This window comes from Tauraco erythrolophus, chromosome 3 (genome assembly GCF_009769465.1).
Source record: "Tauraco erythrolophus isolate bTauEry1 chromosome 3, bTauEry1.pri, whole genome shotgun sequence".
Taxonomy (NCBI): Eukaryota; Metazoa; Chordata; class Aves; order Musophagiformes; family Musophagidae; genus Tauraco; species Tauraco erythrolophus.
In genome coordinates, this window is record NC_141467.1 from 78,545,326 (window position 1) to 78,572,392 (window position 27,067).

Genomic DNA, 27,067 nt, shown 5'->3' on the forward strand with positions numbered 1-27,067 from the left:
TGGGTTACAATTTGTAAGCTAGAGGTCCTGATGGAGTATAAAGCCTTATGAAGAGACAGGACGTCTGCAGCAGACCAGGAGATTGTCCAATGAACATGTGAAGGCCAATGATTTGTAATTAAGCATTTACGAGAAGGATGCTATGTGACCACAAAAACAGTGAAAAAAAAAAAAAACCATTTCACAGGAAAAACTTGCTCTGGTATGTCAATTGTTCACATATAAGATAAAGTGCTTAGAGTTAATTGGAGCTAGGTAGAGGAATCAAGACTAAAATAGAACGGTATGTCTCAGAAAGTGTGCAAGGTAAACAATATGCAGACAGTATGAAGCAGATAATTGAAGGGGAATTTGGGAGAGTTTTCCAGGGAAAAAAAATTTCAAAAAAATATCTGTCCAGAGACGGATCACATTACACCCCAATAACAAGCAGTGTGACATGGTAGAGAGATGGGTGGAAGAGCTGTAATTCAGTGGAAGTTACAGGTAATGAATAACACTTTAGAGTGTTAAACTGAGATTTTGCTATAGTGTGAGGAATTACAGAATTGTACATTAATAATAGTGATGTCAGTATTAGCTAGGTCATTTAACTGATTTATTAGATTATTAATAGTGACTTGATTCAACAATAAACATTAGAGTCTCTGAACTCAAGCCTGCAGTCAAAAAAAGTAAGACTTTCAGGTAACAGCTGATCTCTTACCCCCGCGCCCTCCTAACAACATTTTGGGATTAGATGTATTAGCCTGCCAAGTCTTTAAGGGCTGCGAACCTCTGAGTGAGTTTTACCACTGATCTCACAAACTTTCCTCATGGAAAAATGGCACCGTTTTGTTTTAGCTTAGTTGGTGCAAACCACTAAATAGATCTAAATAGATCTAAACAGGTTCTCATTATTTGAAGAGTCCTTTGCTTTAGGTGAATTAAAAGTTCAGCTTAACTGAATTGATCTAAAAGAATCTACTTTTAACAGGAAAAAAAAGATGAAAATTTAAAAACCAAATCTTAACTAAATCAGTTTCTATCAACACGCCCAGGCAAGCCTATAAAATTTTCTCAGGCATGCTAACCCTTATGTAAGTACTTACCTGCCATGCACTGCTGTATTTTCGAGTGGGTTTGTACCATGTACAGCACAATTCCTTCATTCCCTGCTCCAGAGCCTTTTCTGCGTTTGCCTTTGTGCAACACCTGCTGGGGCTCTGCCAGCTGCCTGGATGATGCCCACGCAATCCCTAAGTCACGTTCCCAATACATCATCTTGACCAAGACAGCATTTGGGATTTTTTTAAACCGTTTTTTCTTCCTTTTTTTAAAGACCTTTCCTGATGCTCCACAAGACTTCTCCCCATGAGCTCAGCGGCTCTCCCTCGGAGGCGGCAGGCCAGTGAGTTGCTTCCCCTCATACTGCTTCTCACTTGCCAAGCATGAATATTCAGCTCTGGAGTCCCCAACACAAGAAGGACATGGAGCTGCTGGAGTGAGTCCAGAGGAGGGCCACGAAGACGATCCGAGGGCTGGAGCACCTCTACTATGAAGACAGGCTGAGAGAGTTGGGGCTGTTCAGCCTGAAGAAGAGAAGGCTCCAGGGTGATCTTACTGCAGCCTTCCAGTATTTAAAGGGGGCCTACAGGAAAGCTGGAGAGGGACTTTTTCCAAGAGCGTGTAGTGATAAGACAACGGGTAATGGATTTAAACTGAAAGAGGGCAGATTTAGATTGGATATAAGGAAGAAATTCTTCACTCAGAGGGTGGTGAGGCACTGGAACAGGTTGCCCAGAGAAGTTGTAGATGCCCCATCCCTGGAAGTGTCCAAGGCCAGGTTGGATGAGGTTTTGGGCAACCTGGTGTAGTGGAGGGTTTCTCCGCCCATGGCAGAGGGGTTGGAACTAGATGATATATGAGGTTCCTTCCAACTCAAACCATTCTATGATTCCATGGTTCTATGAATATGCAAAAAAAAAAAAAAAAAAAAAAAGAGTATTTACCAAAAAATTAGTTTTCTGGGGTTTTTTTAATTTTTTTTTTTTTTAATCACAGGCTCGGGCCTTGGCGCCGCACTTATCCCGGGGACAGTCGGCTCGGAAACGGGAGGCCTCAGCGCCGGTCCGCGGCGGGCTCGGCGCCTAACCGCCCCCGGCCGCCGAGAACCACCCTCCTCACGGAGCCACTCGCCCGCCCCAGTGCCCCGCGAGGGGACGAGGCCAGAGCTCGCCCCGCGGGCGGCGGGCCGGGCCGGGCCGGGGCGGGGCTCGGGGAGGGCGGGCGGATGGCGGGCGGTGTCCATGGAAACCGAGCGCACGCGGAGCGCCGCCCTCCTGCACGCCGGGCCGCCGCCATGATGCTGCTGGGCCGCGGGCTGGACGCCAGGTAACGGGGCGCTGAGGGGCGAGGGAGGCCCCGGGGGTGCCGCCGCCTCGGTGCCTGCTGCGGGTGTCTGCCCGTGCCGCGGGGGGCTGCGCCCGGGGGCGTTGCGCGGCGGCGGCTGGCCGCGTCGCCCGGCCTCGCCGGGTGGGGAGAAGGCCCCGTTTCAGTCGGGGCACCCGGGGAGCGGCGCGGGGGCCTGGGGGCGATGGGCGCCGGGACAGCCTCCCGAGGGGCGGCGGCCGCCTCTGTTTTCCTCGGGTAAAAGCCGTAAAACTTTTCTAAGGCTTAGTGTGCTCCGCAGAGATGAAGTAAGGACTTGGCGATTTAATCGGGCCTCTCGCTGGTAATTCTGTGATTGCCTCGAAGCGATCACAGATAATTAGGAGGGGAAACAGAAAAACTTTTCATACCTACCCATCTAAGGAAAGGTAAGTGTTTCATGTCCCAGAATTAAATGTTATTTGCATGGGAATACTGTGAGATCAGAATTGCAGAGCGGGTGAGGAAACGCGCTTAAGGCTGCCCCCGTGGAGAGGAACGCTTTCTGATGTGAGGACCTCCCGGTAAAATACGGAAGGAGATGTACCTTTTACTGAAGATTTTATCAGATAGTATTAATTTTGAAAAACAACTTTATTAATACTTAATGAGACTCTTACTTTCCCACTCACTGAGCGACGCCTTTCTTATTCAAATGGTTCTATGCAGAAGCATGTCCTAGAGGGCTGAATAACTTACCTGGGCTTTTTTTTTTTCTTTGAAAGAACAAAATCTCTTTTGAACAGCCTTACAGTCTGCTTGCCATGAAGCAACACAACTGGGGTTTTGCCCTGTCATTTTTATAACCCAGCCACGACTAAACACCATGCAGTGCTTGTTTGTCCTCCCCCACCCCTTGGGGATGGGGAAGAAAATTAAAGGGGGAAGGGGAAGGAGACTTGTGGGTTGAGATAAGAACAATTTAATAATTGAAATAAAATAAAAGTATAATATACAAATAATAATATACAAACAAGTGATGCACAGTGTAATTGCTCACCACCCACTGACCAATGCCTGGCCCACCCCAGCTAGCGATCTCGAAACAGAGAAGTCCGGAAACCGCAATCCTGGCCAGAGCCCTGAAGAGAGATCCAAAGAGAGAGAGCGCTTTCCAGCCAACCCTCATCTATATACTGAGCGTGACATTGGATGATATGGAATATTCCCTTGGCCAGTTTGGGCCTCAATCCTAAACCTAAACTCAAATCCTGAACTAGTGGTTGTGGATCCTTTGCTCTGGCTATGCTCCCTCCCAGCTTGCTGTGCACCTGTACACTCACAAAACACGGGAAGCTGAAAAGTCCTTGATGTCTTAGCAACAACTATAAACATCAGTGTGTTATCAACATTCTTCTCGTACCAAATCCCAGACTAAATCCAAAACACAGTGCTACATGAATCACTTCATGTATATCATAGAGACTTCTTAGGACCCAGTGTCTGGCCGTTACCGTTAGCTAAACTGTCCCATAGTGATTCAGTTAGATCGACAACTGACATGAATTCACTGACACTGATTTGGTTTAATAATATCACTGAAGCATAACTAAAGCAAGACCATCAAATGATATAGGAATAGGAAAGCAAATATGAAGTGAAATATATTAATTAAAAATTCAGAATGACTTATGTGGATCGTTAATAATGAAACACACAGGAACTTTGTTCAAATAAAAAAATGAATTAATATAATTAAAAAGAAAATATTTTGTTGGTGTGATGAATGTCCTTTGTGGTTTTTGAGTTTTCACATCTGTACTTGTGTCCATTCACATTCTTCTCTAATTTTCAGGGATATTTATCCACTGTAGTGCTGAACAGGAGCAATTTCGTACCTGTTCACAATTTAAAGAACATTAAGTACCTTTACAGATTTGCCCTCTGCTGCCTAATTTCTCCAGCCATTGACTTGTCTGTTTAGATTGCAGATGCTTGCAGGAAGCTATATGAGACACTCTTGATTGAGACCTGCAGGTGTTACCACTATGTTAGTAATTAATAATACCAACAGTAATAGTGAGCTTTTGCTTCACCACAGGAGGAAAACTTCTGAGCTGATTTTTGTGATCTGGGTTTTCCTTTACTGGATTTTTATTTTTAAGTAGAATTCCTGCTTTTCTTTGTTTGTTATTCATTCCTAAATAAGCACATATTACATCAGACTGTTAGAACATTCTCTTTTTAAGAATAGATTTCTGTTTTGCATGGAAATGAGATGTCCAAACCATGTGTAAGTTATTAATAGCATAATTATGTAGTTTTTCCTCTGTATGTGTTGTAAACATTTGTCCCCTTCTTATTTTTCACTTATTTTTCTTTGGTATCCAGGGACAATCAGACTAGACAAATACAAGATGCTGTTTCAAATGTGGAAAAACATTTTGGTGAATTGTGCCAAATATTTGCTGGATATGTACGTAAAACTGCCAGACTACGAGACAAAGCAGATCTTCTAGTAAATGAAATATATGCATATGCAGCCACAGAGACACCAAACTTAAAAGCTGGACTGAAAAACTTTGCAGATGAATTTTCCAGACTTCAGGATTATCGCCAGGCAGAGGTACAAAATTAAAGCTGCACATGTTGTGTTTGCCATCTGAACTTTTCAGTTACTTATCTGTGATTAAAAGGGAAAAGATGTATTCTGCAATCATGAGAGAAGCATGGGAGAAACTGCTTTTAAATATATTAGTGGCACAGCAGGATAGGCTGCCAAAGCATTCGTAGTTTACGTCTTAGTAACTTTAGCGAAAACTGCCTGTGATGAGTCCTGTTGAAGTCAGTGAAACTATCTGTATGAGTGCTCACAGAATTTGAGATGGAGCAAGTCTTTTGTTGGTCTTAGACTTAGGATTATGATTTATGGTTAATAAAGTGTTTTTTTTAGTTTTGTGACTTGAGTGGTCTAGCAGCAGCTGAGGTAAAACCAGTCATTTTCCTTTTGCCGAATCTGTTATCAGAAGCGGTATGGAAGCGTATACTAACTGAAATCCTTCTCTGAGCACTGACAGCCTCTCTGGGGTGCTGCAGAGCACCACCGTACATTTCGTAAGTCCGTAGTTCAACATGAAAAGTACTAACTCAATTTGGACCACATGTGACAATATAGTCACATATCTGCTCAGTAAGGGAGAGCATAAAGAAAGGTGTTTATGCTACTTACACATCTATATGCAGAGGCCAGTCAGACTGTAGCTTATGATCCAGAATTCCACGTGCTGAGATTTATGAAAAAATAAATTCCTGTACATGTACTCAAACTACTTTTTGATGTACCTGTCCATTATTTCAGTAGGGCAAAGAAAAAGCCCATTTATAGTTTTGCAAAGCTAAGAAGCGTTATAATTTAAAAAAGAAACTAAAGTAGTTGACATTCTTGATGCTTTCAGATAGGATTTCTTTAAATTAAAAAAAGAGAAGCATTCCAAGTTGTCTTTCTATACTAATGAAGTAGAAGTAAGCCTTTTAAAGAAGTTAATCTATGAGGTATCTAGTCTACTAAGTAGAGGGTTTGAAAAAACAATAAATATTCATGGATCTTTAACGATGTATTTAGGGCCAGATTTTTAAGAAGTAATACAAAATCCAAGGGTGTGGATAGTGTGATTTTTATTTTTTTCCATAAGCTCTTATGTATCTGGCTCCAGCTGAGCCACATGTAAGTCCTTGTGCTTCCACTGATGTAATAGCAATTTATCCCTCTGTTAATAGGGCAAATTTATAATAGAGTGATGCATGTGAAGTCAGACTGCATGATCTCTCGGTCTATTTTCACCTTTAAACTACGAATCTGTAATTTTGAGGTACCTATGTAACAACCTGAGTTTGCATCTTTCGATTTCTAAGTGTGTTTTTAAAAAACTGGCATTTGGCCTACGTCCTCCTACCATGCCAGTCCCCAAACCACCATTGCCCTTTGAAAGAGAAAAGGCAGAATAAGCAAAGGAAAAAAGAAACTTTTAGCTTTTAAATCAAGTTCTCTTCTGCTCATGAAAACCAAATAGTTGATCTCAGCCTTATTACTTTTGAGCATTAGGTTAATTAACAGTTTTCATATGTATTGACAATGTGGGCAACAGAAAATGATCTTGTAAAGTCAATTTCTGGTCTTCAGCTGCAGTGCTAGATACAGAAATGCTGAGGCGTGAGGTATTTTCACAACATGTGGAAGGGTAAGTAAGCAAGACAGGCAGGTTATTTGGTATGTCTACATCATATGCTTCATTTAGAGCCTTACTGCCCTACTCCATTCTGGTTTATTGGTAGTTTAAGTTAAATTGTTTGACAGTGCCCTGGTAGAGAGTAGTAAAGGAGAAATGTTTGCTCAGTCAGCGTAGATTTTGGCTGACTGATGACTTCCAGTTTAGAAGGGAGTGTAATGTCTGTCCCTTCGCAGTAGAGATAGGCACCTTGTCCTAATTTCGACACAACATCAATGGACCAGATGGTCCAAAGTCATCAGCAGCTTATGCCAGGGCCACTTGGGCAAGGTTGTCAATTTTGACAAGCAGACAGGTCTTATCCTATTGCCTGTCTGACCATATGTAGCTGTTTTTCCAACTAGAAGAACTGAAACAAAAATTTGCATGTAGTAATCTGTGAGAACATTCCTGCATTTTACCCAACCTGTTGTTGGTATTTTTAATTTCAATACCTACTCTGTTGTTTCCATTATTTTTAAGAACAGATGCATGGCATTTTGTACTGTATGTTTGATAGCAAAGATGGTTTAGTCCATAGCAAAGATGGTTTAGCCCATAATCTGCCAACAAGTGTAGAGCAAATACATGGATGTTTAAACATTAGATAGAAAGCTACACATATCCAAGAGGTGGTGTTTGGTGTATAGCACTCAGTTATTAGAATCTCCATGTTTTATTTATCCTTATGTATTGCCATTGAAGAAAATAGAAATCAGCTTTTGCTCCTCAAAATAGAAGTGATTTACTGGTTAATTTAATTTACTTTGTTTTTTGCAATATTTTAAAACCTCCATCCCACTATATTTTCAGCACATATGGACAAATTCCCTAATAAGATGAGCCACTAGTAAATCAATTGTTTCCTGTTTCTGCACACCATAGATGTGGATGATTTTGGTGACCTTGTGATTTCTTTTGTAGGTTGACAGGCTTGAAGCCAAGGTTGTTGAACCTCTGAAATGTTATGGGACCATAGTGAAACTTAAAAGGGTAGGTTAAATGTCTGTTTTCTCACAAGGTACATCTTGGTGTTCTGGCCACTCAGCTGAAAACTTCTGCTTTGCATGGAGGAATGGCTCTGATTTTTCATATTGCAGTAATCAGTCGAACTAAATTATATAGTAGTATATAATCATTCAGATGAATTGAAGCTATATATATGTTGGAGGAAAAAGGTTTGCTGTGAAGCAAGGATATTCAGATTCTTGGAGTACAAGCAAATGCTGAAAAAAGGCATTGCAGGTGGTGAAGTGAAACTTCCTGGATAGTGCAAATGCTGGACTTTTTCTTTATAAATAATGTCATTCTTTTATTATTATTATTCAGAGTTCCAAAAGGTGAATTACATGTAATGCTTTTAGCTCTTGCTCATCTATGTGCTGTCTTTAACAGCTTTCCTAACTTAGCATTGCATTCTACATTGAAGTTCATAATGTAGAAGACACTTTTTGAAGTCGCCTGAATCCCTCTCTGTCCTGCAAAGTTGTCAGGGTGACTTGCAGATACTCAAAAACTGAAGTCTCTTTTTTCACTATATTCTGGAAACAGTGTATATAGGGGTTTGAAATATTCCCACAAAATATCTGTAAATTTCTTTCCTCCAGGACAGATAGCTTGAACAAGTAAATTTTAATAAGCAGATATTGGTTTGTGGGATGAAAGCAGTTCTTTGTAATACTTCTATATTTTATATATTATATAGAGGTTACCTTCATCCTGTAAACTCAAATCTATAATTGATGTATATATCTGTATCATAAGCTATATAAATTGGAAAGTAAAATGATCAGTATTTGATGGTGTTTTACATACAAAAATCTTAATAGCGTGTTCATCATGGTTAATTTGAGTACATTGTGACATTGCATCTTAAACTGAAGCATTTTTCATATTTTTTTGTTCTTGTGTCTTTTCAATACGGTGAAGAAGTGAGTACAGCATTCAGAACTTACTGCATATGTATCTCCTTTGGTTGTCAGAGGAACAAGTATGACAGAAATGCTTCCTGCAGCTGTGTGGTACTATGTCTGGTAGTCCTTAGCAGAGTTGTAGGCTATAAAGCCTATATCCTAGAATTTGGTACCTTAATATCACTCTGAAACCCAGTTTGTGAGACCTAGAACTGACTGAGTTATTCTATAGGACATAAATGTTGAGGGTGGGAGACAAGTTTCGTGTTCATGGCAATGAGGAGACGCACAGAACACTGCAGCAGTGCGTGGGGCTTCCGAAGCACGGAAGATACGTAAATGTCCTCAGTAAATGCTGAGGACAGAAGCAGCTGAAGCCAGGTCATCCCTTGCAACAGTGAGTGGCATTTCCTGTTGTCCTTGCCCTCCAGAATGCCAGAAAACATTTCATAATGTTTGGCTTAGCTACAGTGTGGAGTACAAGAGCATTCTTAAAGAGAGATGGAATTAACTATTTTATCAATGTACCTTTGAACTAAGAGAGACTTTGCTAAAGATGTAGGCCATTAAATGATTTCCCTGCTCTCCCACCCGCACGCCCATAAATCTTGCTTAAAACTTCAACTGTCTGGTCTTCAGTTATCACCTCTAGAGGCTGGGACATTTTTAGTGAAGAAGGAAGTGTTGTCACTCATGTAAAGCTAGCACAGGGTGCTAGTTGTAAGACTGCTTTACCTATAATGACATTAACTGATTAAGTAAAACCAGGTAAAATATGTCATTATAGCACTTTTTTATAAAGGGGATGTTCTCACTGCTACTTATTGGATCTGCTCCAAGGTGTACATAAACTATTTTTGTGCTGTATCTAAAAAAACTGTTGCTGTATTTCTGTTGGGTAAGACATCAATGTCCTGTGATACTAAATGCTTTAAAGAGGCCCAGGTCAATTGGAATAGAGTTGTTATTTAACTGCTAATGGAATAAAATTGTTTCATTCACGTGTCCTAATTTACTATGCCGAGTAGCTCTCTGGGGCAGGATTTGGCATCTTCAGTGGAAACTCGTGTAATATTCTTGTCCTGTAATGCAGCTTCAGTGTATGATTTTAGAACTTCTTTTTGCTTCGTTGTTCTATATATCAATCTTCACTTTTCTGCTTTTTGCAACTCTGTTCCTGGTTCCTTTTCTTCATATAAAACAGGACATCATAAAACCAAGGTGGTCCACCTGCAGAAGAAAGGACTGGTTTGCTTTAATAACTTCAGTGACTAAAGCAGGTAACAGTACAGTGATGAGGATCTGCCAGCTCATAGTCTGGTGGATGGACTGTAGCTGTACTTCAATATGGTTTGAAATTAGATGGCTGAGTTCTTATGTGTGATTTGAATTCATAGTTTATAGCCAGAGGGACAATGAATAATTTTATATTCTCTGTATCTATTTTATCTCACTGGCTATTCCATTCCATTTCTCCTTTAGTGTAATTAAAGCATGTTTTCCAAAAACACATCAAATCTTGGTCTGAAGATGCTGAAGAGGAATGTAGGACTGTTTGTGGTCGTTAGTGGTTAGTTGACGTTTGTAGTGTTTTGTTTTAAATGAAAGACTTCGCCTAATCTTTGTTTCTTGTTATATGTTCCACTGAGATTAAGGAGCTCTATGATGCTCTGTTTTTTTTCTGGATGAAGGTGTTTAGATGCTAGTAAACCCCATTTTTCATTCTTTTCCATTAGCTAAAAATATAGACCTTAATTCTATCACCATAATGGTATTTTCCCCAACTTTTGAATATTTTGGTTTTTTCTGCACCCTTTTCAGTTTTTCAGCATGCTGGACAAAATATGTATGTAACTATGCCCTATCTTTGTACATCCAGAACTTGAATATAGCTCCACCACTATAGCCACAGTAGTACCAAATCTTTGTCGGGTTTTGGCTAGCAGAGAAGTATGTTTGATGGCTGCTCTTGCTGCAGTGAACAGAGGTACAGAAGGGAACAGTGCAGTCCCTATAGGTATTTCCAAAGTCACTCTATTCTAGGAAAAAAATACTGGATTGTGTAACGGTAACTCTAGTGGTTTCCTTAGCATTCTCAAGTATACCTGCATGAAAGTCAGAACCCTTTCAGCCACAGCATTAAGTCTGATTGACTCTTTTAAATGGGCCTAGAAAGTCAGTGCTGTTAACAGGGCCCAGTCATCAAGTAACATCAAACTTGCAGCTGTGACACAAACCAGCTTTGTTCTATAGCAAAAATATGTTTTTCTCTTTCTCTACCTTTAATTTAAAATCTGAAATGTAAAGCAATAAAAAAAATATTTCTATTATTCCTTTTCTTGCAGCCGTGTGGTTTTCATAAAAGGAGAAGGCCCTTTGCAGCATTCTTTCAGATGGCCTTAAAGGTGGTGTAAATTCCATTTTGAAAGAACAGCAGCAAAATTAGTTTTAGTGGGCTAAAGATGCAGTTGTTCTCATTATTGGAAACCAACTCGGTGTCCCTAAAGACAAAGCAAAATGACAGTCATATACACAAGCGCATACAGACAGACAGTAAGGATAGAAACAAAAGAGAAACTGTTTTGATCCTCATCTCATGTACAGACTCGTTATTGAAGAAACAGCTCTCTGAAACTTGGTGCACTTGTTGCTTGTCATTGACTTAGTGATCTGGTGACAGGATCACATAACTTTTTGAAAGACACACATTCTTGGTTGCATGTCTTTCTGGGTGAAGGAGACCTACAACCTTGTTAAAAATTCTGAAAGCCAGGGAAGGAGCACAGACAACTTCCTGAGATGACAGTTTTTAATAGCTTTAATCCAGTCCATTCTGGAGTGGTAGATAAATGGGAACTGGTGTTTTCAGAGGAAATGATGGTTTGAAATGCATGCCCCACTCCCGCGTCAGATTTTGTTAGACTGATTCCTTTGGGCTGTATTTCTGCTTGTTCTAAGGTACTGTTCCTTTGAATTAGAGCCATCAAAATTAATGTCATTTCCCATACCAGGGTCAATGGAGTGATAAATATCAAACTGACAATTGTAGATTCCACATATGCCAAACTATTTGCAAAGCACAGTTTTCTAGCAAGAACAAGAATTTGAGAGTGGTATGTAAACATTCTTAAACTGTCACAGATCTTCCTACAACTATATCTTACTTCTCCTTTGGAAACAAGGAGTAAAAATATTTGTCAACAGTTTCTGCCTTTTCTGTATCAATAAGTTTCATCTTCTCTAGCTACATCATTACTAGGATGTGTTTTGTTCCAGATGTATTTAAACACTTTCCTAACTGCGTGTGTAAAGATGCGGTTTAACCCTTTCAGACATGGATTTTCTATGGCACCTTAAGCTCTGTGTAGCAGTTTTGTGTTCTTCATAAATTCTGATTCGTTCTGGCTGCTGCCTGTTTTGTTTTTTTCTGACCGAATTATTTGATGCCACTTTTTATCTCAAATGCCACGTTTATTCCATTGCTAAGCCTGGAATGGGCCTGTCTTCATATTGCTTTGGGGATCTCAGCTTTTGACCATCTACCATATTTTTCATGAAAAGCTTTAAATGTCTTTTTTCTTTTCCCCCCACATTTTAAATTATAGAGTGTGCTACAGAGACTTGGGCGAAGTGCTAAACTCTCTTGGTCCCCACTGACTTCTTTCAGAGGATCACTTAACAGGATAAGATCAGTAAAATCTGGTTTGGTTTAAGGCAGAAGTTCAGTTCATGTTTTCTAGACAATGCATGTATGAAGAAAAGTGCATTTTGTATTATCCTAAATCTGTTATCCTAGATGTATTTCAAACACATCTAAAACATTTTATTTCCAGGATGACCTTAAAGCAACTTTAACAGCAAAGAACCGAGAAGCCAAGCAACTATCTCAACTGGAAAAGACACGTCAGCGCAATCCATCAGATCGACACATTATTGTATCCTGCATTTCTAGTGGCTATAAGAAATATGTTTAGGATTTCTTGGAAATTAAATTATTGTGTTTAGAAAGTATTAAGAGAAGAATGCTCTATAGAGGGACTGTTCCTATGCTGATGTTGAATCGTTTTGTAAACGTTACGATGAGTTACAGCTCATAATAGCTGCTTAGTTACTCACTCCCTTTTTGATTGAAAAGAAACTATGAAGTATTTGATATGCTTATGCCACAGAGGTAGGCATGGATTGCATCTGGAAATTTGGAGGTTTTTAAAAATAAGTGTAATCAGACAACATCTGTTTTACTTCTGTGGATTTTTTTATTATTTTTCTCCCTGTCATTTTGGTAGTTGTCGTGCTTCCTTGTACCTAGATGGGGTATGAGTTTCCTCCATCTGTGAAAGGAAAAGTTGTTATTCTATTAGTAGAATACTCAACCAGACTACTCTTCCTTTCAAAAGACCAGTGACCCTCCCCAGTATACCATTCTGTATCACAGAGGGAAAAGTTAGGCCTCCGCAGAATTTCCATTAAAATCTCGTGGAAGTTTCAAATTCTGAAGCAATCAGAATCTAGGAAATGCCAAAATAAAGGTGATCAAGACAATCCTACTTCAATCCCTTTATGCTTATGTATTGTGCTACAGCATTTAAGTTCATGATGATGTGCTATTTATTTTTTCTTACACTTTGGCATTTGACTCAGGAGTGAAGCAGTCTTATTCTTTGCAGGATTTCATCAACTTTATTTCAGAATTAGGATCTTTCTAGTGATTGGGGCATGGGACTGCAGAAAGAGCGAAAATGATTGTGATAGTCAAATGCCATCCAGGAGAATTAAATTTTATTTTTGTCTCTGCCAAAGGATTCCCATTTAATATTTATCAAATCAGTTAAATCAAGTGATGACTAATTAGACTTCCTCATATAACAAAGACACACAGATGTCAGCCATAGGGTTAGAACCTGAGCTGTGATGCAGAGTTCTCTTCCATTAGAAATAAGGGAGTAAACAGTGAGCTATTCTCCCCAAAGGGAGACTGGTTCCATTTTTCTCCCTCTTGCACCAATTCCCAGTTGATTTCCTGGGTATATGGCTGGCACCTGGCTTGTTTATTCTTGTCTCTTTGCTAAGCTACTCTCAAATATCCTTCTGTGGCCTAGCTGCTTGTAGCACCTGTGTTTTCTGTACTTAAGACTTTGCCTAAAGAGCTATTAAATCTCAGTACAGTCTGGTTTTGCATACAGCCAAAGGCACCGTCACTACGTGTTTGCATCTTAAAGGGATCAGCACAAAAAGTATTGGGAATACATTCATGTTCATTTCTTTTGAGGATGTATGCAGGACAGCTTTTAGGTCTGAGAGAGGCTTCACCATGTTTGTTGATAGTAGCACAGCTGTTAGGCTCCAGCAGTGGCTCTCTTGTTCTTGAGCAACTGTGATGTTTCAGCAGCTAACAACTTTGGCCATAGATGGCAAAGGATCTGTACTTACTCCCAGATTTCAAGTCCATCTTGTAAAACGTGGGGATAGTACACAGCTTTGAAAAGAAAACCTTACCAGATTTTTTTAAAATATAAAAATGAATTTTTTAAATCAATTGTTTTTATTTTTTTCCCTGAAATGGTCTACCTAGTTTGTCTGATTTTTTTTTTTTAATAAATAGCCAAATCCTCAGTCCAAGACAAACAGCTGTCCTGAAATATTTTGGCCTGGATACTTGAATTCTGGCACAGCTATAACAAACTGTAAGTAGTATCTTACAGCGGGAAGCTTCAGACAACATAATAATAGCACCTTCCAAGTATACAGAAGTTTTGAAATATCTGAGGTAAATACTTCACAATATATTAAAAGCAGATGTGAAAACAGATACTTTCATGAATATCAATTGTTATTTTGCCATTTTTCCTTTACTAATATTTCCAGTCACAGGTGAGTGTTTCAGAAGAGAAAATATCAAACTGCTGTTGTGCAAACTATGCAAGTTCTGCAAGTTCAGACATTTCACTCTGCAACAAACAAAATTCCTTTCCCAAAGCATCTGCGCACAAAATCTGGCCAGTCTGTTTAAGATGCATCAAGAAGATATATTTTATTATCTTAGAAATAACATACTGTATTTGCATGTGTAATGGCTGCTTATGCATAACAGCTGCCTTAATTTACAGAGTGACTGATTGTAATAATTGAGAACACACAAAACGTCTTGTCTTACCGTTTCCCTCCTGTGTTTTGGGGAAAATCAAGAAAGGGAGATGGACACGTGACCTTATCTACTACTAAAGATTATTACAATTTTGTTTGTCCAGTAATGGCAGAATTGTTTCTATGACTTTAAACTGCTTTTGTAAGATTGGTTCAAATTGATGATCCTGCAATATTAGGTTACTAGATATTAATCAAGAAAAAGAGGTGACAGAGCATACCTTATGCCTTAGTTTTCTGTACACGTACAACACTAAAAACCGGATCATGGGAACTGGGCCTGTGGTGTCTATTTCCATTTTTAAAAAAACAGTTCCTCTCTAAGTTGCAGTGTTGTACAAATGGGAAGAATCCTACAATATTGATCATAGAATGCAATTACTTGATCCATGTACTATTCCTAAATCCCAGGACAGAATTGATTCCTGATTATGGTCACTGACAGCCTTTAAGTAAATATTGTCTTGACTAGTGTATGATATTTGACCAGTAATGTACGGAAAATAAATTTAGACCCAAATTTTTCACTCATGGAGTGCAAGCTCTTGCATCTTTACATCATTATTTTGTAATAGTATGCATTTCTCAGACTTTACTTAACCAGGAGAGCTTTAATATCTTTATTTAAATAGTAGTGTGGTTTTTATATAGTTCATAGTTATAGCTAATTAAAATATCTAAAATGCTTTTTGTGGTAACAAAATAAGAAAAACTGTGTATTTATGCATCAGGGATTGGTTGGAGTGTCCCCTTCCCAATGCCTTACTGAAGATTTTTATAAAATATTTTAATAATATAAAAATACTAAAAATATAAAATACCTGAAATATTTTTGGATCTAAATATTATTATTAACTCTAGTCTGCTGATTGAGACACTTATGGGAGAAGTACATTCGTTCCGGCTGCAGCTCTATTGCCTATTTAAATAATTTATAAAAACAGTAAAATGGAAGTTCATCATGTGACACTGGAAGAGATTCATTCTAGACCCAGCAGGCTGATCTGTTTTTGAAAATAAAGGATGATCCTTTCCGATCATCCACCACTCTGGCCTGTGCACTCCTGCCCTCTCCTTTACACCAGCTTAAAAAAAAACACTTAACTTTTATAAGGGTAAACCCTTGTGCTGGATTAATTCCCTGAACCCAGTCAATGTATCATCAGTGGAGTGTCAGCGCTGGCTCAGCGGAATTAGCCAATGAGTATTACAGAAAATGGATTAGGACAGTGGGACTTTCCCAACTGGCTGCAGCTAGTCATTTTTCATGTTTCGGATCAAAGTCACAATGGTGTAGAAGGCATCTTTATATGTTTATTAAGCTACAACCAAATTTACAAATACAGTAACACAGATGTGTAGCATTTTGAAAACCCATTCATGAATTAGAGCAAATATCTTTGTATCAAGTACAGGACTGATTCCACCTTTGTGTTATTTTACCAGGCTGAAAGTGAATTGCAGAGAGCTTCGCTGGATGCAACTCGAACAACTCAGCAATTAGAGGAAACCATTGATAATTTTGAGAAACAAAAAATAAAGGACATAAAAGTATGTGTGCTCACATTTCAGTATATGACATCACGTTTCATCTTGCATGATAAAATTACTATAGTTACGCTTTGGCAAGATTAGCAACATTTAGTATTAAGCCTACATAAATATTGTGGTATTCATGAATATTTCATAATCCAAATATTGTGAACTTTGCAATTAAAAATCGGGTCGTTATTCTCACAGTTTACTAAATTCTGAATTTTCCTGTATCAGGTTGTTCAATGTCTGCACCTTCCAACAGTTGCTGTATTCCACTTCACTGGTAGCTGCATTTGTTAGTGGAGTGATAATATCGGCAAAATTAACAGAAATAGTGATAAGCAAATAGTAGATTTATCCATGCTGAAATTTGTGTAGGTTATTGTAGTTGAATGTTTTACTGATACAGAAAGCACCAAATGTGTAGTGATTGCAAGTAGTGGAAGTGTTCATTTCTCTCTTAATGTCAAACATTAAGTGGCTTAAGTCCCAAAGACTGTAGTGACTGAAAAACACTTAAGAGTATGTGATCTCAAATTTAATTACAAAATTGCTGAAATGAGATACTTTTTTATTGGGGAGGAATAAAAAAAAAGGACAGACTAAATAGGAAAGAATGAAAGATGGCTGAAAAACCCAACCAAACCAACCAGTACTTGATGTTGGAGTAAAATGAAAAGATTGTGAGTTCTGAAGATGTCATCATTATGTGAGGGGGTTTTATATATGAAGAATATTTTATTATAGGAAATATACAGTTATCTGTAAATTATATATCTATAGGATTCAAAGATAATTTATCTCCAACCTGTCAAAAAAAGATTGCCATCAATAAAGCAAAAATTCACTGACTACATCTTGCAGATATCAGGGAATATCAAGTGAGTTTTCAGCATGACATTTTATTTATTCCTAATGAGTGTCCTCTGCGCTTTTCAAGCATTTACTTGGAATTTAGTATTAAATGACAACTGCCCAAGTGACAGCCCAGCCAGTGTTTATGTTTCATTTCTAAAATTCAGGTCTGACTACTTAAAAGTACTAGATATCATGCAGTTATTGGTATCATACAAATACCAAGTACAGAATTCAGTACTTTCTTGTATTTGAAGGGGAAATGTACTTTACTGCATTAAGAAAGCCTTTGTTTTCATTTGCTTTTAGAACATATTTTCTGAATTTATAACTATTGAAATGTTATTCCATGGGAAAGCTTTAGAGATCTATACTGCTGCCTACCAAAATATCCAAAATATTGATGGAGACGAAGATTTACAGGTAAGAGTGATTAAGGTTTGCTTTTCCATTTACTTACTACATAAAAAGTTTTCACACTTTGGGGCTATACATGTCCTAGGCAGAAAATGCAACGTATGTTTCAGGTTCCCAGAACAAACTGCTTGAGTATACCCAGTCCTTTTTTGTACTTCTCCAGCAAGAGCATGCAGGTTTGTAAACTCAGAGATATTAAAAACAGACAAGAACTGCAGTGACAATTTAATCTTTCCTACAAAATACAGATAGGGGACTTTTCCTAAATTAACTGCTGCTCCAAGCTCAGCTAATCATAGTTCTTAAAGAACTCCTCTGCTGTGAGTCTCGCTGTAAAGATGCACAGCAAAAGAAAATCTTACACTGCTCTGATAAGATGTTCTAAAGACTAATTACTTCATTAAAAATCTCTCTCTTCTTTCTATTCTGAGCTTTGTTTGCTTTTTTTCATCTTCCAGTCATTGTTTTTTATTAGGCTGTTCTAGAACTAAGAGATACCTGTTACCAAATTGCTTTTTTTTGCCTTGTGGCAGTTATAGCTTCCTTTCAAGTCACCCTTTCTGTTCTTGAGTTATAGTCTCTCTTTCCCAATACATGTTTTTCAGACCTTTATTCATTCTTGCTGTTCTCCCGGATGCTAGGCTTTTAAACTTACTATCATTGAAATGTATATTGTGTACATGCATTCAGCTTGTCAAGAAAGTTGTATCACTTTCAGTGTTTTTTTGTAAATCTTATCAGTCCTAATTTTATTTTTACCATGACATAGCTCAGGGCCAAGGATTGCAGTACTGAATTAGTGCAAGACCTACAAAATCATGATTCATTGGTGACAGTCACATTTGAGACTACTTGGTATTTTCACTTCATTTAAACTACACCATGGCAATTTCATACTATTCTATTTTCACATTTAAAATGTCATGTGGCACCAATTCAGAAATACCCTTTAAGTCAGTACTTTATCTTTCACAACCAAATTTCTAATCTCATTTTAAATTTCCTGTTAATTTTACAATATTTACTTTCCATAAAGATGTTGACTGACCATAATTCTACCATCTTCCTTGACTTATTAATAAGTCTTGCATGAATAGCTTTATTATTTTCAGGCTGTTAGTCCTATAGACTTTGGCTATTGGAAAGAACTTGTAGATATAATGGATACTACACTCTCCCCTGTATTCTAAGGGTTTTTCCAATTTTTTCTTGAGCTGCACATCTCCTGAACGTTTCAGATAAAATTTTTCTGATGCAGCTGTGACAAGCAGCAAGGATTTGCTTGTGAAGGGGCTAAGAGTTCATCTCTCCAAGAAATGGAGAGCATGAAGAGAGTTGTCTTCACACCTCTAGGTTAGCCTGAAAATCATCTACGTGCATTGGTGGGAAACCACTGCAGTTTTCCCCTTGCAAGTCTCCTAGGATCTCTGAAGAACATGTACCTTGACCATGTGAGTGTGTTAATGTCTCAGGTTGAGCAAGGATGATGTTTCAGTTAAAAGTGATCAATCCAAACTACAGCTGATGGGTATCTCCAGAGCAGGTTTAATTGTCTAATGCTTGCAAGCTGTATCATGGCACCTAAATCACAGCTTTCTTCATCTGCACAGGTTTTTCGGAGCTCGCTTTATCCACCAGACTATCAATCTCGCTTAGACATAGTCCGTGCCAACTCAAAGTCCCCCCTGCAAAGAACTGGCTCCTTAAAATCTTCGTTGAGGACAGTACAGGTAAGAAAGACAAATTAAATGCTAGGTCACTGCATTAAAAGAATGTCTTAGGCAGAGCCTTAGCTCATGTACAATGATCCACCATCTTTACTCGGTTCAGGACAGTTACAAAGGTAAGGAGACTTCCAAGGGCATAAACATCATATTAAGCTTTCAATAACGCAGCTTCTAAATATCATTTTTACTTGAGGAAAAAACAAAATCACCTTTTAAAGCAGCGTTTACTTTTGAAAAATGCCATTTTGAGCGATACTATTTCTTTCATCAAGAAACTGTGGCATCTTGCAGAGAAGAGATCTAGAAGTTTATCAGAAACAGAAGTTACAGTTTTAAATAACACTTGCATATTCTTAGTCTCAGTATCCAGATCCTGGAGTGTGGATTCTGTACCAGATCCTAACTCAGACTAGTGATACCTGTGAGCAGCAGAGCAAACCCATGACCAACAGATCTTTCCTTTTATACTCTGAAAATTCAGAGCAGGTGAGGAAAAGGAGGATGATAAAAATAAGTGAAACAGACGGAGGAAGTGCTGCTGCTTTTGAACCAGCTACCTTGCGAAAATCTTTGACACTCGTTTGCACCAGTAAACTTGCAGACATTGCAAAACAGCTAAATTATTTTTTCTTTATTGTAGCCTTAATCCTGTAACTAAGATGATTCTTACCAGTGTTTCAGTTAAAGACAAAGATGGCCAAATTTAAAATGTACTCATCTCACTTTTCTTCTTCAGACAGAATCAAGCATTGGTATTGTAATCCTAAAAAGTTCTCTTGACTTCATACAAACCATTACCCCTTCTCTGCTCTCAACACAGAAAGGATCAATCATTACAGTTGAGTTATTCTGTTGTTGAAAGTATGAGTTGTGCCATCTGAAAAGATAAAAGAACCCAGTCATTCAGTGCATGAAGACCAACCTCGACTTTGAAGTTGCCTGTCCTCTCTATCAAACAAGCAAATTTCAAATTCAAGCTACTTCAGAAAATGTTTACCCATTCATTTTTTTGAAGACCAGAGGAAGCTGTCAAAGATCTGTTGCCATCTTCCTTGAGAACTTCCTGCAGTGCTCAAAAAATGTTACCAAGGGTATAGAAGCACCTGTAATTACTTTGAGGTGCCAGAGATAGATATGATTTGGAGTTTCTTTTAAAATTAAAAAAAAAAAAAAGCCAAACACCAAAAACCTTAAACAACAGAAAAGTGAATGTATGTACACTGTGATTTCTCTCAGAGATGGAGTGGAACTCCATTTTGACTAACTTGCAAGTCTACCTTACTTCTCTCCTAAACCTGTCTTTTAGCTGTAACTTCAGATGTTAATGATCTCATAACCTCTCACTGGAATATCTGGAAAGAACAGGAAGTCATCTAGACCTAGAGGGAAACTGCAGTACGTTTCAAAATGTCATCCCACTGGGCTATGCAGTGTATCTGCAGAGGAGGATCACATGGCAGCAAAAAGGGGTGGAACACCCTACTAATGCAGTCACTACAGGGCAGTGAAGTAGAGGTAGGCATCCTGTTCCACACACCCCCTACGCTGCCCTTTCTGATTCTGCAAATAGCATGTTGCATGACAGAATCACAGAATGTTAGGGATTGGAAGGGACCTCAAAGGATCATCTAGTCCAATCCCCCTGCCAGAGCAGGACAACCTAGATCAGATCACACAAGAACGTGTCCAGGCAGGTTTTGAACATCTCTAGAGAGGGAGACTCCACAACCTCTCTGGGCAGCCTGTTCCAGTGTTCTGTTACCCTTACTGGGAAGTTCTTCCTCATGTTTAAGCGGAACCTCCTATGTTCCAACTTATATCCATTTCCCCTTGTCCTATCATTGGATGCCACTGAGAAGAGCCTGGCTCCATTCTCATGACAGTCACCTTTACATATTTATAAACAGTAATGAGGTCCCCCCTCAGTCTCCTCCCAGCTAAAGAGACCCAGCTTCCTCAGCCTTTCCTCATAAGGGAGATGCTCCACTCCCTTAATCATCACAATCAGTCACGATCAGTACTGTGAGTTACATGACAGGCTCTAACCTCTGCAACCCACCAAATATCTCACTAGCAAAAAAAAACACACATTCAGAAAAGCCTTCGGGGACTTGTTTTACCTTTCTGTGGATCTGTCACTCCCAGAGTTTTGACGAGTCTGGTTTCATGCTATGTAGTAATCATTCGCTGACCATAATGCAGTACTTTGGAATTTTCAGTTGAAAGCAGTATAAATAATATGGTAAGGAGCTCACAGAGTCACACAGGCTAAGACTACACGGACAGGACACAAACACTAACTTGTGAGGGGCAGGGCGGGAAGTCACTGCATACCAGGTGGGATGAACTGTGCCAGTAATACAATACCTGCCTTTCAGAGGATTTAGCACATACCACCCTTGAATTTATTTCTGGTTCTGTGGACTACCTTTCTGTAGTATTTCCATATTAAAAATGTAAAGTAATCCTTAAGCTTGATTCATTTTTTTCAGAAAGAGCTACCTCCTTTTAAAGTTCTGGTGCCTTAACGTGATGTCATGTTGCTTTGTCAAATAACATAATCTGTGTCCTGTCACTTACACATAGAGTGACTATTCTGGAAGGAAAACTATATGCTAAATTATCAAAAGCAGGGATTTGCAAAGACCACCGATATTTTTGGGTCCATCTTAATGTTTTTGTCCCTCAACTCTTTCCTCCCTTGACTTTCATAGTTGTTTTCAACTTGCACGAGCTGAAGCAAATGAGATGCTAGTTTCTCCGTCCTACCTGCCAGACTTCATTTAGCAGACAAAACTATAAAACCACAAGGAAAGGAGTAATGGCCAATCCTGTCAGAAAGAATTAATGTCCCAAGCTGTACTGACAGTACAACAATAAGACTTGCACTTTTTTTTAATTTTCTTGCAGTTAACATGATCAGGAGAGAAAACTTCTATGCACCAGGAAACCTCTTTTTCATAGGATGGCTCCCCATTATGAGAAAATCTCTTCGGGGATTCAGAGCGTTTTTTTAAACATGACTATTGCAGATACTTAGTTTTACACAAGTTCTGAGAAGGCTATTTAAGTTTTCATGACAATCCTTTGTAAATCCCTTCATTTTGCACTTGACAATTTATCTTCAGCATTTTGTTTTACTGATTCAGGTTGGTATACTATATTTCAGACAGAACTATAGCAGAAGAGAATGACCTTTTCCAGTTATTTTATATCAAACTTTACAAGTTTTATGTGCATTTAATGTAGCCAACTGTTTTGCACCTGCCCTCTAAGGCAGCCAAGTATCTATCATTTTAACCATGGTTGAAAATGCCTGCATCCAAGTGTTCCAGCACTGCCTGCTGTGTCAGACACGAGGAAAGAATTGCCATGCTTTTTGTAGTAGCACATGTAGTGAAAAATGCAGCTTAACAGCTTAAGCAAGGACAGTCATCACCTATGTGCAAACTTAGAGAATTAATTTCCACATAAAATTGTTTATGATGAGCAATAAATGATCAGATTCCATTTAATTTTTAAAATTAAATTATTTTTTCATGATTAAGTCATCAAAAAACAAATTTTCAAGTACTGGTATGTTCTAGTTTTATGGCAAAATGACATGGACTTAAATGGCCTAATTTCCTTCCTCACTTTCCTTCCTCTGAACCAGTTTGGTTCTTAGGTTAGCCGTCTTGCCACCGGTAACTTGAGTAGTTACCAGAAAAAAACCTTAAAGCAAAACCTGCACCTCTTATTTCAGGAAAGGGAAAGGGAGAACTTCTATTCAGAAATATGACTGAAGTTCTACTTAAGAAGTTCAGATGCTCTTAACTAGAAGAAACTTGGAAAATTAGTCTATCCATTGAAATGAAGCTACCTTAACAGGCTCAATCTTCAGCACTCCTTAATCTCCAAATACAAATCAGTTTCATTGTCTTTTTCTTCTTTCACAGAATGAAAGATTGCTGGTTTAGGCATTCAGACTCAAGTTAACCCAGCTTCATCCAATGATTAACTCCATTTTTTGATATATTCAGAGATTTGTAACCAAGCATTTACTTCAAGCTAAATTACGTCTTTTGTGAGCATCAACAAGACTAACTGCTTTCATTAGTTCAATGATTGCAGTTTGCTTTATGCACACATAAAAAACTTTTGCTACATAGATAGCTGTATGAATTACAAAATCTCAGAAGTCAATTTAATAATCAGTACTTAAGGACTTTTAAAATAAGGGAGGGTGGGCGATATTTAAAAAAAAAAAAACAAGCTTTGTCTTCAATACTGAAGTTTTATTATATCATTGTATGTAAGAAAACTCAGAAAATATAATCAAAATTAGAGCTGCCAATGCCCTTAGAGAACTGCTGAATCTAAAATCATTTTCAAAAGCATTCCAGATGACTTGGGTAACTGTCTTTAAGTTTAATGTTCCTTTTCTCATGGGAAAGAAAAAAAAGTACGTATATTCTGCTGTAAATTGTAAATGTTGCATCTTCTGTGAAGAATCTCTTTTCAATAGGAATTAGATTGAGCCCTCATTAGATAAAAGTATAGATGGCAGAATCTGTCAGATGAAATGAAAGCTTGGCAGCTGGCACTTAGTTTTTAGCATCTGATGAACCAAAAGAGGACAACAGTCTCGTTCTGAAGGGCAAGCGCTGATGGGCAGGAAAACAAGTTCATTTATCAATCAAGACTCTTCTAGTAAAGTTTGTCTAATTTATTCTCAAAAACAGCTTAGAGCGGCACAGTGTTGAGTTTTTCATTTAACTGAAGAGATCTGATGTCTTCAAGATAAGATTGTGCCTTAATACTCATCTTTAGCTTGCTGTCTCAACAGCTAACCCAGAAAAAACAACTGATTTACATCCTGTTGATTTTTAACATTAATTCGATCAATGCATAGTTTTCCCTATCCTACAATAGTTCTCAAGATTATGGGGATTTTTTTTAGCTTTAAAAATCATTAATGTATTTATATTCTGTGCCATAGATCCTTCTGTTGGCACTGTGCATGTTACTAGAAGTTGAAGGGTTAAGGGATAAGCAACTTCACACCTCCCCTAAACAAAAAACCTCCAAGTACTTAGACTGGAAATACCAACAGAGAATTGTTTTTCTTTCACAAGAACAAACACTTGATTTACTTTTATTGGATTTTTGTTTTAATAGATTTCCAGCAGTATGCTAAGAAAAGATGAAGAGGAGGAGGAGGAGGAAGATGAAGATGAGGAAGAGGAGGAAGAATCAGATGCTACTAAGGAAGTGAGATAACAAAACTGTTCTAAGAGTCTTTTTTTTTTTGATTGGGGAAAAAAAAAATCCCTTTACATAAAGGCTCTTGTGTGTTAATCAAAAATTTCACTGAGGCTGTATTTTTAAAATTCCAACAGGAGCAATAACTGGCACTAATGGCAGAGTGCCAGAAACAAGTGACCAGTTTCAAAGAATGGAACGGAATCTGCTGAAAATGGACAATTTCAGGAACTAGAAAATTAAATACTTAAATAGAATCCTGTATTATATTTGCATAGATATTATACTGCAGTCACATTTGCTTAAACTTACATGACAAATAGCGTCCAAAAACTGCACTGAGCTGACAAGCAGTTATGAACATAAGGGTTGGCTTGTTACTTTGCCAATATATTACCTTATTCTCCAGCTACACACCTCTTGGGTTTAGTCTAGCTACTCCTGTCCTATTTGGTTTTATACATCCTAAAGTACTGTAGTACTCAAGAAACCAATTATGGCATCAATCCTGTTACGTTTCATTTTGTTACCCACCTTGGATGGCAGAAGGCAGGGTGAGATGTATTTTCTCATTCTCCTCAGGCTTGTCCAAGATGACTTTTGATTCCTTCACACATACAGAATGAACATGAACAAATAAGGACCTACCCCAGTATCTACTTTTAGTGCTGCTTTGCTTTTAAATAAAAGTGCCTTCGTAAGAAAACTAGCTGATTTTATATAGTTGATATCTATTATATTAGCTGACATGCTACATATAGTTCCAGTTTCATGTGTTTAACTGGTTGATTCAGTTACCATTTCCATCAAACATACATGAAATTACACATTTTGAATGCAATTTCTTATCCTGTTTGGAGATGGTGGTTATGCATGTTCATTTTTGTATAGCACACAATTGTCTGCCAGAAGGCTGCTACCAAACTGTTTATCTCCAGCTTTAGTATCTGCTAAATGTAGAAAGAACACATGTATAAATCTAGAATTTAAACTTGTAACTGGGAAAACAGTCTTCAAGTTATAACCACATATTCTTTCCATTAAGGAAATAAACCAGGAAGTGCATTTTTAATATTGGTGCTGCCTTTGTCCTCTGAAGCAAAGCATGCAATGCATACTTGTTTAGACAGGTGAAAAAACAGGTTTTGCCAAAAATTAATGTTATGAAAATATAAGTGAAAATGTCACAATATAGGGTTTTGTTTAAACCCAGAAAACTGTTTTACACCAGAATTATGTACTGTTGACACTGAACTACTGTTGACAAGGAGCAGAATACTAGTGACCAAAACTTAACGAGTATCTAGGTAATTAAGTCACATCTATTTCAGCAAGTACTTCAATAAATATTTGTATCACAACATCAGAATTATGATGATCACCACTTTACCATTTCATATTCAGTGAAGTCATGTAATCCAAAACAGATGGTTAACTTCATGAGCATACCAGGTTTTTGTATAATACATATATATGCAAATAACAATTACTTCTGTACTCTGCCTTAAAGAAGGAATTCTGAATAAAAAATGAAGCAGTACTTAGGTTAATTCCCACTAAAAGGTTAGTAGCTAGAGTACAGAAAGGGAATTGTTTTATCCTCAGCACCTTCAAATTACTTCTCCCCCACCTCACAAAACCAGCCAACTTTAGGAATTACAGAAAAACTTACAGAAAGGGAGAAATAGTGTTGGGCAACTTTGTCCTGCACATATGATGTCTTAAGTTTGCATGTTGAACAGAAATTGTGTGACCTCGAAACTATAAATGAAAAATCACTCATTAATGTATTTAAAGCCAGAAGAAGAGTTAGAATGTAATTCTTATGTACAGAATTTAATACTACCTAAAGATACTTTTGCAAAGATATTTCTCATGGTGTTAAGTGCTGACTGCAAGACTGCCAGTACTCCATTTATTCATGTATATTTTTGACCACTGACATGTAGATGATGTAGGCTTGTATCCATTCTTGCTAAGAGTACTTTGCCACTCTGTTGAACATGCTGGCCCATCCCTTTGGGACTAAGGATTATCCTCTTGTACTCATCAGATTGTCATATGCTATGGCTTTCCTGAACACCTCAAGCTGCTTCTGTAGGTGATCACTATTACTAGTTTTTGATGACAGAGACTGTTCTTTAAATCATAATTTTTAGACAATGGTAGCAAAAGCAACCTCTGAGTAAGCATAACTAAGGAAACTAGCTATATTCTATATCAACACCACAAACTGCAGCATTTCCTTTGTTATTCTTTTACTATATGGATGTCACTTAAAAAGGAAGAGCAATAATTCAAGCCATGTAATTGCAGACTGTCTCGGATGTGTCCTGTATACGGAAAGTACAGTGCCTCCAAACCAATAAAGTTATAAACCCCTTATTATCAGGAAATGCTGTCACCACGCCATGCACCTGCACCACCTTTTCAGGCAGAATCAGAATATAGTGCCTAGATATACACGTACACATCCCAGTTGGGGAAAAAACAAACAAACAAACAAACAAGCACCAACCAAAACATACTAGCAAAATAGCAACAATAAACTGAGAATCAACTGTCCTGTTAACCTTCCTATTATTTAACTGATGTACTGGCATCCCTTCCCAATTTC

The 27,067-nt window shown here is 38.1% G+C and overlaps 1 protein-coding gene across 2 annotated transcripts; it reads left to right on the forward strand.

Moving 5' to 3' along the window:
• Positions 1-2,338: 2,338 nt before the first annotated feature.
• CIBAR1 (CBY1 interacting BAR domain containing 1) lies at positions 2,339-24,468 on the forward strand. Of its 2 annotated transcripts, XM_086609459.1 has the most exons (9): positions 2,339-2,373; positions 4,741-4,975; positions 7,539-7,607; positions 12,361-12,462; positions 16,118-16,222; positions 17,372-17,485; positions 19,090-19,209; positions 19,690-19,692; positions 24,367-24,468. In XM_086609459.1, the coding sequence occupies exons 1-9, from the start codon at positions 2,342-2,344 to the stop codon at positions 24,466-24,468; spliced, it is 882 nt and encodes a 293-aa protein (XP_086465585.1). In that variant the 5' UTR covers positions 2,339-2,341. The 2 variants fall into 2 exon arrangements, with proteins under 2 accessions (XP_086465585.1, XP_086465584.1); XM_086609458.1 differs by lacking the exon at positions 19,690-19,692 and having other exon boundaries at positions 2,342-2,373.
• The last annotated feature ends 2,599 nt before the right edge of the window (positions 24,469-27,067 follow it).